General features: G+C 46.1%; 1 protein-coding gene across 3 annotated transcripts in view; it reads left to right on the plus strand.

Moving 5' to 3' along the window:
- The window catches only part of Chka (choline kinase alpha), a 47400-nt gene extending 33014 nt beyond the window's left edge, over positions 1-14386 (plus strand). For all 3 annotated transcript variants that reach the window (XM_051145774.1, XM_051145775.1, XM_051145776.1), the window contains 9 exons: positions 1964-2077; positions 5585-5718; positions 6102-6206; positions 6855-6913; positions 9837-9924; positions 10600-10708; positions 13171-13277; positions 13527-13608; positions 14205-14386. In XM_051145774.1, coding sequence (XP_051001731.1) covers positions 1964-2077; positions 5585-5718; positions 6102-6206; positions 6855-6913; positions 9837-9924; positions 10600-10708; positions 13171-13277; positions 13527-13608; positions 14205-14264 — 858 coding nt within the window. In that variant the 3' untranslated portion in view covers positions 14265-14386. The remainder of the gene's footprint in view (positions 1-1963; positions 2078-5584; positions 5719-6101; positions 6207-6854; positions 6914-9836; positions 9925-10599; positions 10709-13170; positions 13278-13526; positions 13609-14204) is intronic.
- Positions 14387-16119: the final 1733 nt, after the last annotated feature.

A 16119-nucleotide genomic window follows, 5' to 3' on the forward strand; every position in this document is an offset into this window, starting at 1 on the left:
AGGGAAGGACACACACACACACACACACACACACACACACACACCTACCTATTGGTGTGAGATTGGGCCAGACACTCATAGATAGAGGCTCTAACATGCAAGTCTGGTCATCTGAGTTTGATCTCCAGACCCCATATAAGGTAGCAGGAGAACTGACTCCCAAGAGGGGTCTACTGACCTCCACATGCCCCCTATGGCATGTAACTGCCTGCACATAGAAAATAGCTTTTGAAATTTGAGATGGAATCTGAGCTAGGACCTAAGACAATAAATGAGAAGTCATCTGTGAAAGAGTCAGGGCCCCTTCTAGCCTGCTACTCTTTACAGATGACAACTCACACGCTTTAACTCGCTGTTTTCAGTGTGACCGAGGAATGAATATGAACTGGGAAAAAAGGATGGGTTTTGAAGGCATAGTTATTATAGAGCTATGAGTTATTAGAACTAAAGATAGAAAATGGTGGAAGGAGGCTAGAGATATGTCTTAGTGGCAAAGAGCGCTTGTTGCTCTTGCAGAGGACCCAGGTCTGGTCCCTGGTATCCACACAGTGGCTCAAACCATCCAAAACTCCTCTTCCAAGGGATCCAATGCCTTCTGACTTCCTCAGGCACCAAGCACACACACCATGCGCATATAATTATACCAACACTCATACACACTAAATAAATCTAAAGAAGAGCATAATGGCCATATAGAGAAATGAGTAGAGACAAGAATTGAATCAAAACCTGGTACCCACAGACTAGGCTGGAGGCCTTTGGAGCATTCAGGCTCACTGACATGTTGGCTAGGTTCCTCCTGTGGGTTCATGGCAAGCAGGGCTACCGACTGAGACACTGTCTCAGTTTAAAAAAAAAAAAAAAAGGCCAGGCCTGGTGGCACACGCTTTTAATCCCAGCACTCGGGAGGCAGAGGCAGATGGATTGCTGTGAGTTCGAGGCCAGCCGGGTCTACAAAGCGAGTCCAGGACAGCCATGGCTAACACAGAGAGACCCTGTCTCGAAACCGCCCCCCCCCCAAAAAAAAAGGTTACTGGGCGTGGTGGCTCACACCTTTAATCTCAGTAGGCAGATCTCTGTGAGTTCGAGGCCAGCCTAGTTTACAAAGCAAGTCCAGGACAGCCAAGGCTACACAGATGAAAAACCCTTAAAAAAAAAAAAAATATATATATATATATTTATTTATTTTTTGTGGTCCTTACCTAAGCCAGCTTAACACTTTCATAAAACAACTTGCTTTGGAGAGTGCCTTTTGGCATGAGAAAGGACTTGTGTTGTTCGATAGTCCACTAATGTCTCCCTCAGATGCAGTTAGCACTACAGCAACCTAGGGATAACCACAGGCACTTGGGACTGCACAGATTGGGGCTGGGGATTTAGTTCCAATTGGTGTAGAGTTCTTGCAACGTGTACTAGAAGTCCTAGGTTGAGTCCCCTATACCAAATAAAGTGAACATTGTGGCACATACCTGTATTCTCAGCAGAGACAGGAGAATTACCTGTTACACAATTCATGGTCAGCCTGGGCTACTGAGACTTCTCAAAAACAAAGTGTTGCCACAACTCTTTTGGTAGGATACCAATTTTTTGTTTGTCTTTTTCTGCATTTTCTACAGAGTATTAATATGTAATATATTGGGCTATAGATAGATATTTTTGTCTTTACTTGGAGAGAAATTTGTGTTTTTGGAACTAGTAACCTAAATTGAATTTTAGGCATCATTTATATAGTATAATTCTGTGAACTAGAATCCTGTACAAGGGGTGGGTGTGTGTGTGTGTGTGTGTGTGTGTGTGTGTGTGTGTGTGTGTGTGTGTGTGTGTGTGTTTTGTGGTTGGGGAGGAAAGGGAAGCAGGGAGAGAGAGGAGAGAGAATCTTTGCTCATGCCAAAGAGTAGCCTAGAGGAGCCTGTTCCTGCCTAGGAGAGTACTCTAACAACTGGTCTGTTGCCATCTGTTCTAGGGGGCCGAGGCGATGGTTCTGGAGAGTGTTATGTTTGCCATTCTTGCAGAGAGGTCACTTGGGCCAAAACTCTATGGCATCTTTCCCCAAGGCCGACTGGAGCAGTTTATCCCGGTAAGATTATGGAAACCACAACAGGAGATGGACTAGCTTCCATTGTGGCAAAAGACTGGAATCTTGTCATTTGAAGCACTGTGGGGAATGTTGTATGGGAGATCCTCAGCCACCAAGAGTTGTTATTGTTGTTCTGAAAATCCAGGCTCAGCTCTTAGTACTGCCTCACAGCCATCTGTAATTAAAGTTCCAGGCGATCTGATGCTCTCTTCTGAGCTCTGTGGGCACCAGGACATGCACATGGTACACAGCTGCACATGCAGATAAAACACGCATACACAGAAAATAAAGCAAATAAGACTTTAAAAAAATTAATGTGAATCGTGTAAATAAATGAGGTCATAAGTGAAGTAAGACAAAAAGTGTAGCTGAGACGGCAGACGGCTTACCTAGTGTGCCTAGCACGTAAAGTGTGTAGCAGCCTTTCTGTCATACATAAACACAGTAACACAAGGTAAAATTATATGCGAGAGGCTGGAGAGATGGCCCAGCAGTTAAGGTCACTGGCTGCTCTTCCAGAGAACCCAGGTTTAATTCCCAGCACCCACACGGCAGCTTACAACTGTCTGTAACTCCATTCCATGAGATCTAACTGTCTCTTCTGGCCTCTGTGGGCACCAGGCATGCATGTGGTACAGACATGTAGGCAAAACAACTGCACACATAAAAGTAAACTTTTAACAACAACAACAACAAATAGGTGCATGTACACACACCTCCCTCACCATTCTGTTGCCACACACATTTCCCCCTTTACTTTATTCTCAGCTTTTGGGGCCTTTATTAACTGGAGCAGCGTTCATGCTGCAGCCCCTTATTTTTTCTTGTTTTCATCACCCTCCCTCTTGTTTCTGTTTCCCACTGTTATTTTTGTTTGTTTGTTTGTTTGCTTTTCTGTTGCTGTTTGTTTTGTTTTCTGTTTTTTGAGACTGGGAGGTTTCTCTAAGTAGCCCTGGCTGTCCTGACTCACTTTGTAGACCAGGCAGTCCTGAAACTCATAGCAATCCACCTATCTCTGCCTCCCTGAGTGCTGGGATTAAAGGCGTGCATCACCACACCCAGCTGGGTTTGTTTCTTTTGGGGGGGGGGCAGGGTTTCTCTGTATAACAGTTCTGACTGTCCTAGAACTCCCTCTGTGGTCCAGGCTGGCTTCTAACTCACAGAGATCCACCTGCCTCTGCCTCCCAAGTGCTGTGATTACAGGCATGCGCCACCACTGCCTGGCCCTGGGTTTGTTTTTTGATGCTGTGTATTCTCATTGGGGCGAGATGAAATTTCTAAGTGTTAAAAAAAATTTCAATTTTATGTGTATGAGTGCTTTGCCTGCCTGCACGTATGTATGCACAACATGTGCATGCCCCCAGGTCAGAAGAGAGTTGGCTCTCCTGACCTGGAGTTTATAGATGGCTGGGAGCTGTCAGGTAGGTCCTGTGAACTGAGCCCCATTCCTCTGCAAGGGCACCATCTGCTCTAACCACTATGCCCTCCCTGCAACTTTAGGGTGTTTTAATGTGCATTTCTATGATTGCTAGTCATATGTTTGTATTTTTGGGGCACCGTCTGTCCATGAGTAGCAATGGTTCCAGCTGGTGCCTGCCTCTGCCTCCCACAGTGCTGGGATTGAAGGTGTATGTCATCACTGCTCAACTCAGATGGGAATTTTTAAAAGATTTTATTTATCTATTATTTATACAGTATTCTGCCTGTGTGTGAGCCAGCAGGCCAGAAGAGGGCACCAGATCTCATTATAGATGGCTGTGAGCCACCATGTGGTTGCTGGGAGTTGAACTCACGCTAGGAAGAACAGCCAGTGCTCTTAACCTGAACAATCTCTGCAGCCCCAGATATCTTTAGTTGAGTCTCCAAATGGAGAGGTGATTGTGAAACATGGATCAGCTTGACCAACCATATATGTCAGTTCCAAGGACCACAGTTATCTATAGACACAAAAGGATACAGAGAACTCTTGGGACTCAAAGCATTACACTAGAGTGAAGCCCTTGCTCTGAACCCGGCAACATCAGAAATTTCCTCAGGACAGACAGGATAAGCTGAAGCACTCCTTTAATCCCAGCACCTGGTGGGTAGTGGCAGGCAGATCTCTGAGTTGGAGATATATAGATCTATATAGGAAGTCTCAAGCTAGATAAGGCTCTGTTAATAAATAAATTAGATAGGTAGACAGACATGATCTACACCTGTAATGCTGGCACTTAGTAAGTTGTAGCAGAGGACCTTCATCCTGGGCTACATGAGACCCTGTTGGGGGCGGTGTTTTATAGTTTATATCTTAGCCTCTTTCTTTCCTATATAGGCATAGTCATCAAAATTAAAATATGTGTCTCATCAAAAACAAAAATATATAGCATGTATGGTTATATAGTACACACTCCCTTTGCTAAGTGTTATGTATCTATACCGGCATTTTTGAAAGTTGAGTGAGCTGCCTGCAGAAGTCCTGAGTATCTGGTTAGTGGAAGCTGATTCCCTGTCCGTGTAACAGCATGGCTTGTTGAGAATGCTGTGGAGAGTATTCCAGAATTGAGGAAGAGCCTGAATATCTTTGAAGCAAGAATTTGAGCAGGATTTCTGACTGGCAGAACTTCATCCTGCCCTGTGCCTGCTGCTTTGTACCTTCAGGGAAACTTCACCATGAGTCCTGCGGGGTGTATCTTGTGAGGAGTAGCCAAGGGGATTCCCCAGACCTCAGGATTCCTTACACACTCTGTGAAAGGCTGTCAGGATGGGATGATCCAGGCCTCAGGCTACACTGGGGATGGGGATAGCATAGTGTCTGCTGGCTAGGATTTGACCTCCATGTCCACCTTTTTGCCTAGTGTGTTGCACCGATGCCTACTCCATGCCAACCCTCGTGCTAAGGACACAGCAGGAGCAGTTGGCAGCCGTTTTGAACCTAGGGCTCTCTGATAGGAAGGTGTTGAGCTGGGAACTCCTAAAGACAGGCTGTTTTGACAAGTGAAGACACCACTGTAGTTGAAGAGATGCAATCATATGACACATGAATGGTGTTTCTAGTTCATTAAAGGAAGGGCTTCCTTGGGTCCTTAAGGAAATAGATCTGTTTCTCCCTGTACACCCCTCTCAATGTACACATGTAAAAGTACTATGGTACTTAACGGATCATTACCTGTGGGGATGCTGTGTCTTTACTTTTTGGAACACGGGGCCTACCTTGAACTTACAGATTGCCTGCTGTTACTGAATTTAAAGGCATGCGCCTGGCTTAGGAAAATTTTTTCACTGGTTGAGTAGGGTCTTAATACATTTGTCAGAGTGTGGAGCTGGAGAGATGGCTCAGAAGCAGGGTTCAGTTCCCAGCACCAAAATGGCAGGCAGCTCATAACTGTCTATAGCTCCAGTTCCAGGAGATCTAGCACTCTCACACAGACACGGAGGCAAAGCATCAATGCACACAAAACTGAAAAAACAAACAGTTGCCAAATCACATGTGTAAATAACAGTTCCTGAATCCCTTTTCCATTCCAGAGCCGGCGACTGGACACTGAAGAGTTACATTTACCAGATATTTCTGCAGAAATAGCTGAAAAAATGGCCACATTTCATGGTATGAAAATGCCATTCAATAAGGAACCAAAATGGCTTTTTGGAACAATGGAAAAGTAAGTGTTCTCCATCCCTCTTACCCTGGTGTCTTTGGCAGTAACAGAAGTGGGTGCTTCCGTTCATCTGCCAGGGTGGTCAGAGGCCCTTTGGTTCATTGGTGTGCGTGCCTTCACTTGTGACGTATGTCTCATGAATAAGTCTTTCTTGCATGATCAATCAATTCCTGGACCAAGAATGAAGACTTGTTTGCAAAATTGCCATCAGGTGGGTGGGTGGAAAGCCAGCTTCCCTCAGTGTTATAGGTCCAACCATTCCCTCCCTCTTTCCTGGAGAGTACAGGGCTTCCTTGGGACTGGGATTGGCTGGAGTTGGGTGCTTGAGTGAGAGCTGAGAATACACCTGTTAAGCTTAGCACTGGTCTTTGTCCTTCCTGTGGCAGATACCTGAATCAAGTGCTAAGACTTAAATTCAGCGGGGAGGCCAGAGTTCAGCAACTGCACAAGATCCTCACTTACAACCTGCCTCTGGAGCTTGAGAATCTGAGGTGAGTGTAGCTTGTTGTCCCCTGTCCTGAGGTGTAGTAAGCTCCTCATCTACCGAGTAAATAGTCTCTCCATAGCAAGTCCTGGTGAACAGGATGGTTTGAAACTGGGAGTCTGTCTTTTTTCCTCCTGAGGCAGGATTTCTCTTTATATTGCTGGCTGTCCTAGAACTCACTTTGTGAGATGGTCAAGTGAGGTTTTACCAAGAGCAGGAGTGGCGGGTGGAGGTAGTAGGCCAGGGAGATGGTAGGGTAAACCTAAGCACCAGGAAATTGGTGTCTGGTGAGGCTGGGTGCAGGCATGTGTGCTGTGCCAGTTGGAAATAGTGCCAAGACGTTTAACGACAGAAAGCACTTGTCTAATTCTGATATGTGCCACGAAGGAAACCACTCCAGAGTCATCATTTCTAGTCAGTATCAGGCTCCTGAGGAGCAGTTGTGCATGCCAGGACAGCATGACCAGTGCAGTAGTGCAGAGGGGAAGAGCTTGCAGTGCGGGGAGGCTGAGTAGGTTCTGTGCAGAGACACATGGTTTTCTGAACATGAATGAGTGCACTGTGTTAGGACGCAGGCAGGCTCTGTGTTGGCCACACGAGAGCATGCCTGCGCTTACTGAATTCCATAGGTAACAGTGAGGCTTTCCTTTTCCAGATCATTGCTGCAGTACACTAGATCTCCAGTTGTATTTTGTCATAATGACTGTCAAGAAGGTAAGGATTGCCATGCCATGCTAAAGATGAACTTTATACTAAAGAACACCTTCACGCGAAACATCTGCATTATGGTTAAAAAAGCAAGTTCTCAAAAAACAAGAGTATGTTCATTATGTTTATAATATTAAAATCTGTACATTAGAAAGATCTGAAAAGATTGTCTCTAAACTGGAAATTGAGGTGAAGCCACATGTACCTATTGATATGTAACTCCTTATGGTAGATAGTGCTACTTGATTAGCCTGAAGAACAGAAGATCCAGATCATGTGGGCTCTATGCAACTCCCTCAAACCACCTTCCCACAAAATATGCACACACAGCACTACACACTCAGACTGCTTTACTTAAGGAAAATTACAGTAAAGTATGTTGCTGCTGTCACTGAATTTTACTATTTTTTACTTGTCTAGTTTTATTTCTTTATTTATTTATTTTGTGTGCGCGCGCGTGTTTTTCAAGACAGGGTTTCTCTGTGTAGCCTTGACTGACCTGGACTCACTTTGTAGACCAGGCTGGCTACTCACAGCGATCCGCCTGCCTCTGCCTCCCAAGTGCTGGGATTAAAGACGTGTGCCACCACGTCCAGCCTAGCCCTATAATTTTTATTATGGCAGTATTTTCTAATCCACTTGCAATAATGAAATACAGAAACCTGTTATATTTTAAAATAGCCTTGATTTACCTGGGGCAGGTCTGATAATAATCCCATAAACTGACTTCTATATTGGGGCAGGCATCCCATACCCTGTCCCAATCCCATGCCATCTACTTCTAATAATTTCTATGGAACTACCTCCCATCCATAGTCCCAAATACTTGCTAATGCTCTTCCTCTGGTCTGAACCCTCCATCCACTCTGGCCATGTGTTTCTCCCCCACCTAACCCGTGGAGTGGCCTCCTTTCCCCTCTTCATCTCGTCTCATGTCATCTCATCTCGTCTCTTTTCTCTTTTTCTGGTCTCTCTCCCAAAAGCCCGGGAACTTTAGCCACATCTATCCCATTTGCCCTGCCCAGGTGTGTTGGCTTTTTATTGATCAAACAGGAGTGAGTTTGTTTTTTTTTTTTTTTTTTTTTAAAGATTCATTTATTAATTATACAGCATTCTTCCTCCTTCTGAGCCTGAATGCCAGAACACCAGAAGAGGGCACCAGATCTTATTATGGATAGTTGTGAGCCACCATGTGGTTGCTGGGAATTGAACTCAAGACCTGGAAGAGCAGCCAGTGCTCTTAACCTCTGAGCCATCTTTCCAGTCCCAGGAATACGTTCTTAGGCAAGGTTACAAACATTTTGGTGTATATGAGTCTGCTTATTTGGGCAGCAACCAAACCATCCCCCAACAATAGGGTCTTACTTACTATGTAGCCCTGGATGTCAGCAAACTCAGAGATTCATCTGCTTCTGCCTCCCAAGTGTTGGAATTAAAGATATTAAAACCACCACAGTTCAGCTATTCTGTGTTTTCAAGGCAGCATTTTGTTATGTTGCCCAAGCTGGCTCTCAGATCTTGAACTTAAGGAATCATACCTCTACTTTTTTTTGTTTGTTTGTTGGTTGGTTTTGTGTGTGTGTGTGTGTGTTTTGTTTTTGTTATTGTTGTTTTGGTTTTGGTTTTGTTGTTTTGTTTTGTTTTTCGAGACAAGGTTTCTCTGTGTAGCCTTGGCTGTCCTAGACTCACTTTGTAGACCAGGCTGGCTTCGAACTCACAGCGATCCGCCTACCTGCTGGGATTAAAGGTGTGCGCTACCATGCCCAGCCCATACCTCTACATTTTTAGCTCTAGATTAGTAGAGGTTTTTTGTTTGTTTAGTTTGGTTTTTTTTGTTTTTTTTTGTTTTTTTTTTTTTTGTATTTTGAGACAGGATTTCTCTGTGAATAGCCCTGGATGTCCTGTCCTGGAACTCTCTTTGTAGACCAGACTAACCTCGAACTCACAGAGATCCATCTGCCTCTGCCTCCCACATGCTGGGGTGCTGGGATTAAAGGCGTGCCCAGCCTAGATTGGTTTCTTATGAAGACTTCCTATCAATAAACCCTTAATTTGAGTCAAAGAACTTTTCTGATTAGCTGATTATTGCTTGCCAACTAGTGTACTAGAACAAAGTATAGAAATTTCAGCAGCAGCTTTGCCTGTTAGCCATAGCTTTCTGGTTCTATGGTAATGAAGTGTGCATATCATCACCAGAGGGGTCTGGACCAATTCAGTTGTCTGAGTGATGGCCAACTGTAGAAAGGATAGAAATGATGGCTTGCATTTATTTTATTGTATACGTTTGGGTGTCTCACTCCTGTTCTCGTTTTTTTCATCGTCATTGGAAGCAACAGGAATATGCTGCAAAGCATAGAAACTACCTCCATTAGAAACCCTGGGAGAGGGAGAATGGACAGAGTTAACAAAGGATGGAGCTCCAGGCCCTCCCACCGACTCTTGAGCTTCTGAACATATTAATGTAGGATTCTAGGGCTGACAATCACCCACTTGCCTATATTCAATGCTAGAGGAAATGTCATAGGGCCATTGTCTGTGGACTTCTTGGGTTGGAATGGCATGCAGGGACAAGTCACTTGGGCCTTAATTGGCCAGCTGATAACAGTTGCCCAGTCCCAAGGCTCCAGAAGATTGAGGTAAGGAGACCAAATGCATTCAGGTGCACACCATGTAAAGTTTTTGGAAAGTACTTCTCCAGACAGTAGTTGAGATCTGGTTATGTTCTGTAGTGTTCAGACTGCCCAGGAGGGCAAGGACTGGGAACAGCTGGTCCTGGAGTCTCCCTGCCAGACTGCCATGACAAAACTTTGTCTGCCCCTGTGATGACTTTTGGATCAAATCTGAAATCATTCAGGGCTAGAATCAATTCTGCTGCCCAAAGATTGGAGCCTTGTGTTATAAAACGTCTTGTCTCCCAACCCTTTTGTAGGTAATATCTTATTGCTGGAAGGCCGGGAGAATTCTGAAAAGCAGAAGCTGATGCTCATTGACTTTGAATACAGCAGTTACAATTACAGGTAATGTGTTGCAGTCAAACGCTAATTTCAGAGTATAGTACTTCATATTATTGTAATATAAAGCAATTATAGGTGTAAACAACTTAGGAAAAAGCCCCCCCCCCCCCCCCCACACACACACACCAGAAAAGAAGGTATTTGCCCCATACAGGTCAGTATAGGCCTTACCATGCAGTTGGAGCAAAGCACTCAAAAGCAGTCTGGCTCTTCCTCTGAGCTGCCAAGATGGTTCTCCTGACATGAAGCACTGTGCTCGAGTGCCCAAGTAGTATTCAGGTAGCACCTTTCCCCGCCTCAGTTTGCTATGGTTCTGATGCCAACCTAAATGGCTTTCTATGACATTAAAAATGCCATACTCTTGTCTACTCCAGAAGCCTAACTTGGGGACCAGAGAGTCCCACTTAAGGTTCATTCAGCTTTTAGTATATGTTTTATGTGTATGTATGTGCATCTTGTGTGAGCCTAGTGCTGAGGGCACATCAGGGGCCAAAAGAGCCTATCCAGATCCCTTGGAACTGAAGTTGGGAGGCAATTGTGAGCTCCCTCGCAGGGGTCCTTTGCAGGAGCAGCAAGGGCTCTTGAGCAGTGAGCCATCTCCCCAGCCCCCATTCGGCTTGGGGAGCCTGCAGCTCCTGCAGAGTGCCTCACTCCTGCCTCCATTATCCTCTCTTTCAGGGGATTTGACATTGGAAACCATTTCTGTGAGTGGATGTATGATTATACCTATGAAAAGTACCCTTTCTTCAGAGCGAACTTCCAGAAGTACCCTACCCGGAAACAGCAGGTAGGAGTCTCATTTGGACTGCTAAGTCAGCTTTATGTGTGAGCTAGCTGTACAGTTAGAATGGCATGCTTTGGTTTGTTTTTGGTTTTGAGACAGGGTTTCAATGTGCAGCCCTGACTGTCCTGAAACTCACAGCCACCACTCAGCTTACATGCTGCTCATTTTTCACTTTTTTTTTTTTTAAATTTTGTATTGTTTGTGAGACAGAGTTTCTCTGTGTAGCCCTTATTATCCTGAATCACCTATGTAGACCAGGCTGCCCTTGAACTCAGAAATCCACCTGCTTCTGCCTCCTGAGTGAAAGCGAAACACTACCTAAGTGAAAGCAGGGAGTGAGCAGGACAGCATTTCACAGCTGCAGGACGGTGGCTCAGATGCTGCCTGTGAGGACAGGTGTGAGCAAGTGACGGCTGCAGAGTCAGGGTGCATCTTTTGAGGCCTTGTGGAGCCATGAGCCCATGAAGAAGTTTCAGGAAGCAGACTCCATTTCAAGGCTGGCCTTTCAAATGGGAGCTTGCTAAGGTGCCAGGAAGTGTCATTACTCTCTTCTGGTCACAGTTTAAGGCTGTCAGGGATAAGCTTGAATATGTCCAAAGGCAGCCAGCTTATGTAAGGAGCAGGAGGCATAGCAGTAGGTGGGTCTGCTTGGAGTAAGGAGCAGGGCACAGGTGAGGGCACTGGGTCTAAGCTTGGTGGAAGAGAAATTGGACCCATGGAGTGAGTGGCAACAGGGTTCAGAATAGCTGAGAGAGGGGGGCGTCAGCTGGGGCAGACTGTGGTGGTAAAAGACAGCGCTGAAACTGTGCAACAGTGTGCAAGCTAAGGAAGCTGCTTTCTAGTTCTCTCTCTCTCTCTCTCTCTCTCTCTCTCTCTCTCTCTCTCTCTCTCTCTCTCTCTCTCTCTCTGTCTCTCTCTCTCTGTCTCTCTCTGTCTCTCTCTCTCTCTCCTGAGCCTTTGAAATGGTGCCAGGGATGTGGGATGTCTCTCTCAGTAGGAGAGAGTTTGACCAACATATACAGAGCCTTGGATTTGATCCTCAAATAAATGAGTATGGGCCTCTGTCAGACACTACCTCTGAGTAATACAGTGCTTCTTTTTGTTTTATTTTTGTTTTTTGTTTTTTGTTTTTGTTTTTGTTTTTTTGTTTTTTTGTTTTGTTTTTTTTTTTTTTTTTTTTTTTGAGACAGGGTTTCTCTGTGTAGCTTTGGCTGTCCTGGACTCACTTTGTAGACCAGGCTGGCCTCAAAGTCCGCCAGCCTCTGCCTCCTGAGAACTGGGATTACAGGTGTGCGCCACCATGCCCGGCCCAGTGCTTTTCTTCTTCTTCTTCTTCTTCTTCTTCTTCTTCTTCTTCTTCTTCTTCTTCTTCTTCTTCTTCTTCTTCTTCTTCTTCTTCTTCTTCTTTTCTTCTTCTTCTTCCTCTCTCTTATTTTGTTTTGTTTGTTTTTTGTTGTTTTGTTTTTTTGAGACAGGGTTTCTTTGTGTAATAGCCTTGGCTGACTGGATTCACTTTTGTAAACCAGACTGGCCTCAAACTCACAAAGATCCACCTGTTTCTGCCTGGGACTAAATATGTGCACCACCACGCCCAGCTGTCCTTTTTTTTTTTTTTTTTTCCTTTTCTTGTTTGTTTGTTTGTTTTTTGAGACAAGGTTTCTATGTGTAGCCTTGGCTGCCCTGGACTTGCTTTGTAGCCAGGATGGCCTGGAACTCACGGGGATCCGCCTTCCTCTGCCTCCCAAGTGCTGAGATTAAAGGCATATGCACCACCACGCCAGGCTCCGTTGCCCCCGCCCCCGCCCCCCCCCCCCTTTTAATTCATCGTAGGTACTTTAAAGTGTGTGGCCTTCGGGGCTAGAGAGATGGCTCAGGTTAAGAGCACTGTGTGTTCTTCCAGAGGTCCTGAGTTCAATTCCCAGCAAACACATGGTGGCTCACAACCATCTATAATGAGATCTGGTGCCCTCTTCTGGCATCCATGCACATGGGAGCAGAATGCTGTATAAATAAAGTGTGTGGCCTTCTAGAGTTCTTGTTTTGCATTTTTATGTGAAAAGGTGTTTTGTCTACATGAATTCTGTTCACTACGTGTATAGAGTGCCTGCAGAGACCAAAGAGGGCATTGGATACCCTGGGACTAGAATTTGAGAAGGTTGTAAGCCACCTTGTGGGTGCTGGGAACCAGATCTGGGTCCTTTCCAAGAGAAGCCAGTGCTACTCTCTCCAGTTCCCTTGAACTGTGTGATTTTGTGATGTTCATGGAGACCCTTGTGTTCAGCCCACTTGAAGGAAGCTAAGGGATAGATAGATACCATTAACGTCAGGGTCAGACGCCACGTTGGCCTTGCTGTTCTCATTCTGGTGGCACAGAGGCAGTGGCAACATGTGTGACGGGCATGCAGCTGTTGGCAGGGTTTGCTTTTAACAGTCATCCATGCTAACACAGTTAATTTTTTTTTAAGCTCCATTTTATTTCCAGTTACTTGACTACATTCCAAAATGATTTTGAAAGCCTCAGTAGTGAAGAGCAGTGTGCTACAAAAGAAGACATGCTGCTTGAAGTCAACAGGTAAGCTTTTCCTTGCTCGGTGTTGGCAGTATAACCAGCTGCTGGCCTGGTTGTATTCACACAAGTATTCCCATGACTGGCCAGAGGTGGGGAGAGTCCAGTCCCTTCACACACGGTCCCATAAAAGGGCCAAGGCAGCACTTACTGCCTAAGAAAGATACTGGTAACATGGCTGGAGTATACGATGATGTCTGTGGTTCTCTGACTGACCTCACATGGCTGATATGCTTCTCATTTCTGTGGTTACAGATTTGCCCTTGCCTCCCATTTCCTCTGGGGACTTTGGTCCATTGTACAGGCCAAGATTTCATCCATTGAATTCGGGTACATGGTATGTTTCCTCAACTCCAAGGAAGCTGTGGTGTGTGACCCCTTGGTTTGGGCATTTGGTGACCTGGTGGCACTGGGGCAGTTTCTCTGGAAGCCCTTCTTGATGTTACAATTGCCTCACCCCAGGGCCGTAGGTGCTGCTGGTCACCTTCAGCCACATGCTAGTGGGGTCTGTGTGAGGCAGGGAGAACTCTAGACTTTTGTCAGTCAGCTCCACTGCAGCCCATTTTAACACAAGGGACACTAAAAGGTGTCACCTCCCTGCTATAAGGCATGTTAACACTCCAGACTCCAAGTTTGTAATACCCAGCTTCGGGTTAGAGGCTGGCACCATTGTTGTAAGCCAGGCTCTGACACTAGCTTTCCTTGCCCTTGACATAGACTCTTTTTCTTGTGATGGGTCCCACCCACTCTACGTTAGGTAGAAGGTTTGATAGTTATGTCATCAGGCAAAGACAGGAAATTGGGATATTTCAAGCAGGTTTTAAAGTCTGATTTGATCAGATGATACTGTAAGATAGAACAGATCTCAGTAGCATTCTCCAGGTCAGCTCAGCCTGGCTACATAGGGAGCTGCTTGTGTTTGCTCTCTCCCAGGAATATGCCCAAGCCAGGTTCGACGCCTACTTTGACCAGAAGAGGAAGCTTGGAGTGTGAAGGGGGTGACTCCACTCTTCACCACTGGACTACAGGAGGCTGCTGCGTCAGGCCCTTGGTGGAGTGCTGCTGTGACCACTGCCCTGGGCAGAAGGCCTGGACGTCTCACTACTGAGCACCGATGTTTATGATACTACAGACTATATTAAAGTGGAGTAACATTTCTTTCATCTTTGTTTACGCTCTCACTAGGACTCTGAACCATGATTGGAAGCAGAAATATAGTATGATAGTGCAATAGCTCAGAACCCGCCTAACCTGGAGGCCTTTTGGCTGCATGGCTACAGCTTTCAGCCATTACTGCCTCAGCTGGATAGAGCAGTGCCATGTGGGTACTCCAAGTGCTGTCTTAGGACATTAATGTGCTGCAACACATCTGTGACAGGCTTTGTAGGTGACAGTGTGTTGCAGACACTTCTGAAGGGCGAGTGAGCAGACATACTGTGAAATGGCTCAGCAGGACGAGCCTATTGTGGGGTCTGTGGATGGGCAGGCAGCTGTTCCTGGAGGAGCAAGGTACACTTGACTGTGGGTGTGCATCTGCGTCCAGTAGCTGCAGCCAGCATCAATAGCTGGCCATGTAACTGCAGGGTCTCCTGCTTGGGTGTCCCTGGAGAGGAGCAGTGGAGCCAGCTTCCTCACCCCTTCTTGCCTTCCCTCTGCCTGGCCTGGAACTTGGGCTTCTGCCCAGGGCCCTGCAAAGCTGCTTCCCATCTGATGTCACTGGGAGACAGCAGCTGTATGTGGGGTGCTGGGGTACAGGTAGACTAGAGCTGTGAAATCCATGTACATTAAATACCCAATGGGATAAACTTAGATTTTTCTTTTTTTACTCTGAATTCTGAATTGTTTTGTGCACATATTTCTGCTACCATCGACTGTATTATACAGATAAATAAACAACTTGAAACCCATCCTTAGGCTATCACCTTGCTTTCCATCAGCACACACATGGGAAAGCCATGTGACTAGTGCCAGGGTGGGTATCCTCCTTGGCACACCTCATTCTCTGTGACACCACACCCACTGGTCCCCATGGCGCCAGAGAGCAAAGGTGTCTGGGATTTGCCGCCCTTCTTGACATGCCTCGCTGCTGCTTCCCCAGCTGTACCGCCCAGACAGCAGCAGTGGGAGCTGCAGCTCTTCCTGTTGCTCTGACCAATGAAGCTTCAGCAAGAACACTGCGTGTTTTACATGGTATCTCTGTGCTGAAGCATAGGATGAAAGTGGCGATGGCTGCCTGTTCTTGCCCCTTCTCACAATGGCCTCACTCCAGGTGACTCTGAGCTGGCCTAATGATCCTCAAATAACAGGCTCCTTCACTGTCTGCTTGATGGCTCCTCGTGCTTTTCATTATTTTTAATTTTGTGGCTGGGAGAGGTACATGCACAAGAACATCCCAGGAGGCCAGATGCCCCGCACCAGGAATCACAGGCTGCCCAGTTCAGGTGCTGGGAACCAAACCCAGCTCCTCCGCAAGAGCAGTACAGGCTCGGAACCACTGAGCCATCTCTGCAGCCCAGTCTTCTACAATACCTTTCCCAGATTCCTGCCTTCCCTGCCTGCTGTCTCCTGTTCTTCACAGGAAAGTCCTTCATGGTCCTGGTGAGCCTTTCCAGTTCTAACTGCCTTGCTTAGTTATTTCCTGCTCAAATGAGCTGAGATCAGATCCATCTTGGCCAGGACAGTGCTGGTTGGTGCTACTGAATGCCGTTCCCATAGCAACTGGAGCCAGTCCAGGCAGGCAAGTGTCAGCTAGGGCAGACCTGCGAAAGTCTCCTGGGGACCCTCCGCACTCATCTGCCCTGCTCTGTTGTTTGCCTTTACTTAGTCTGCCAAGCATGTGAAACTACCT

The sequence above is a fragment of the Acomys russatus genome, chromosome 5 (genome assembly GCF_903995435.1).
Source record: "Acomys russatus chromosome 5, mAcoRus1.1, whole genome shotgun sequence".
In the NCBI taxonomy this organism is placed as follows: Eukaryota; Metazoa; Chordata; class Mammalia; order Rodentia; family Muridae; genus Acomys; species Acomys russatus.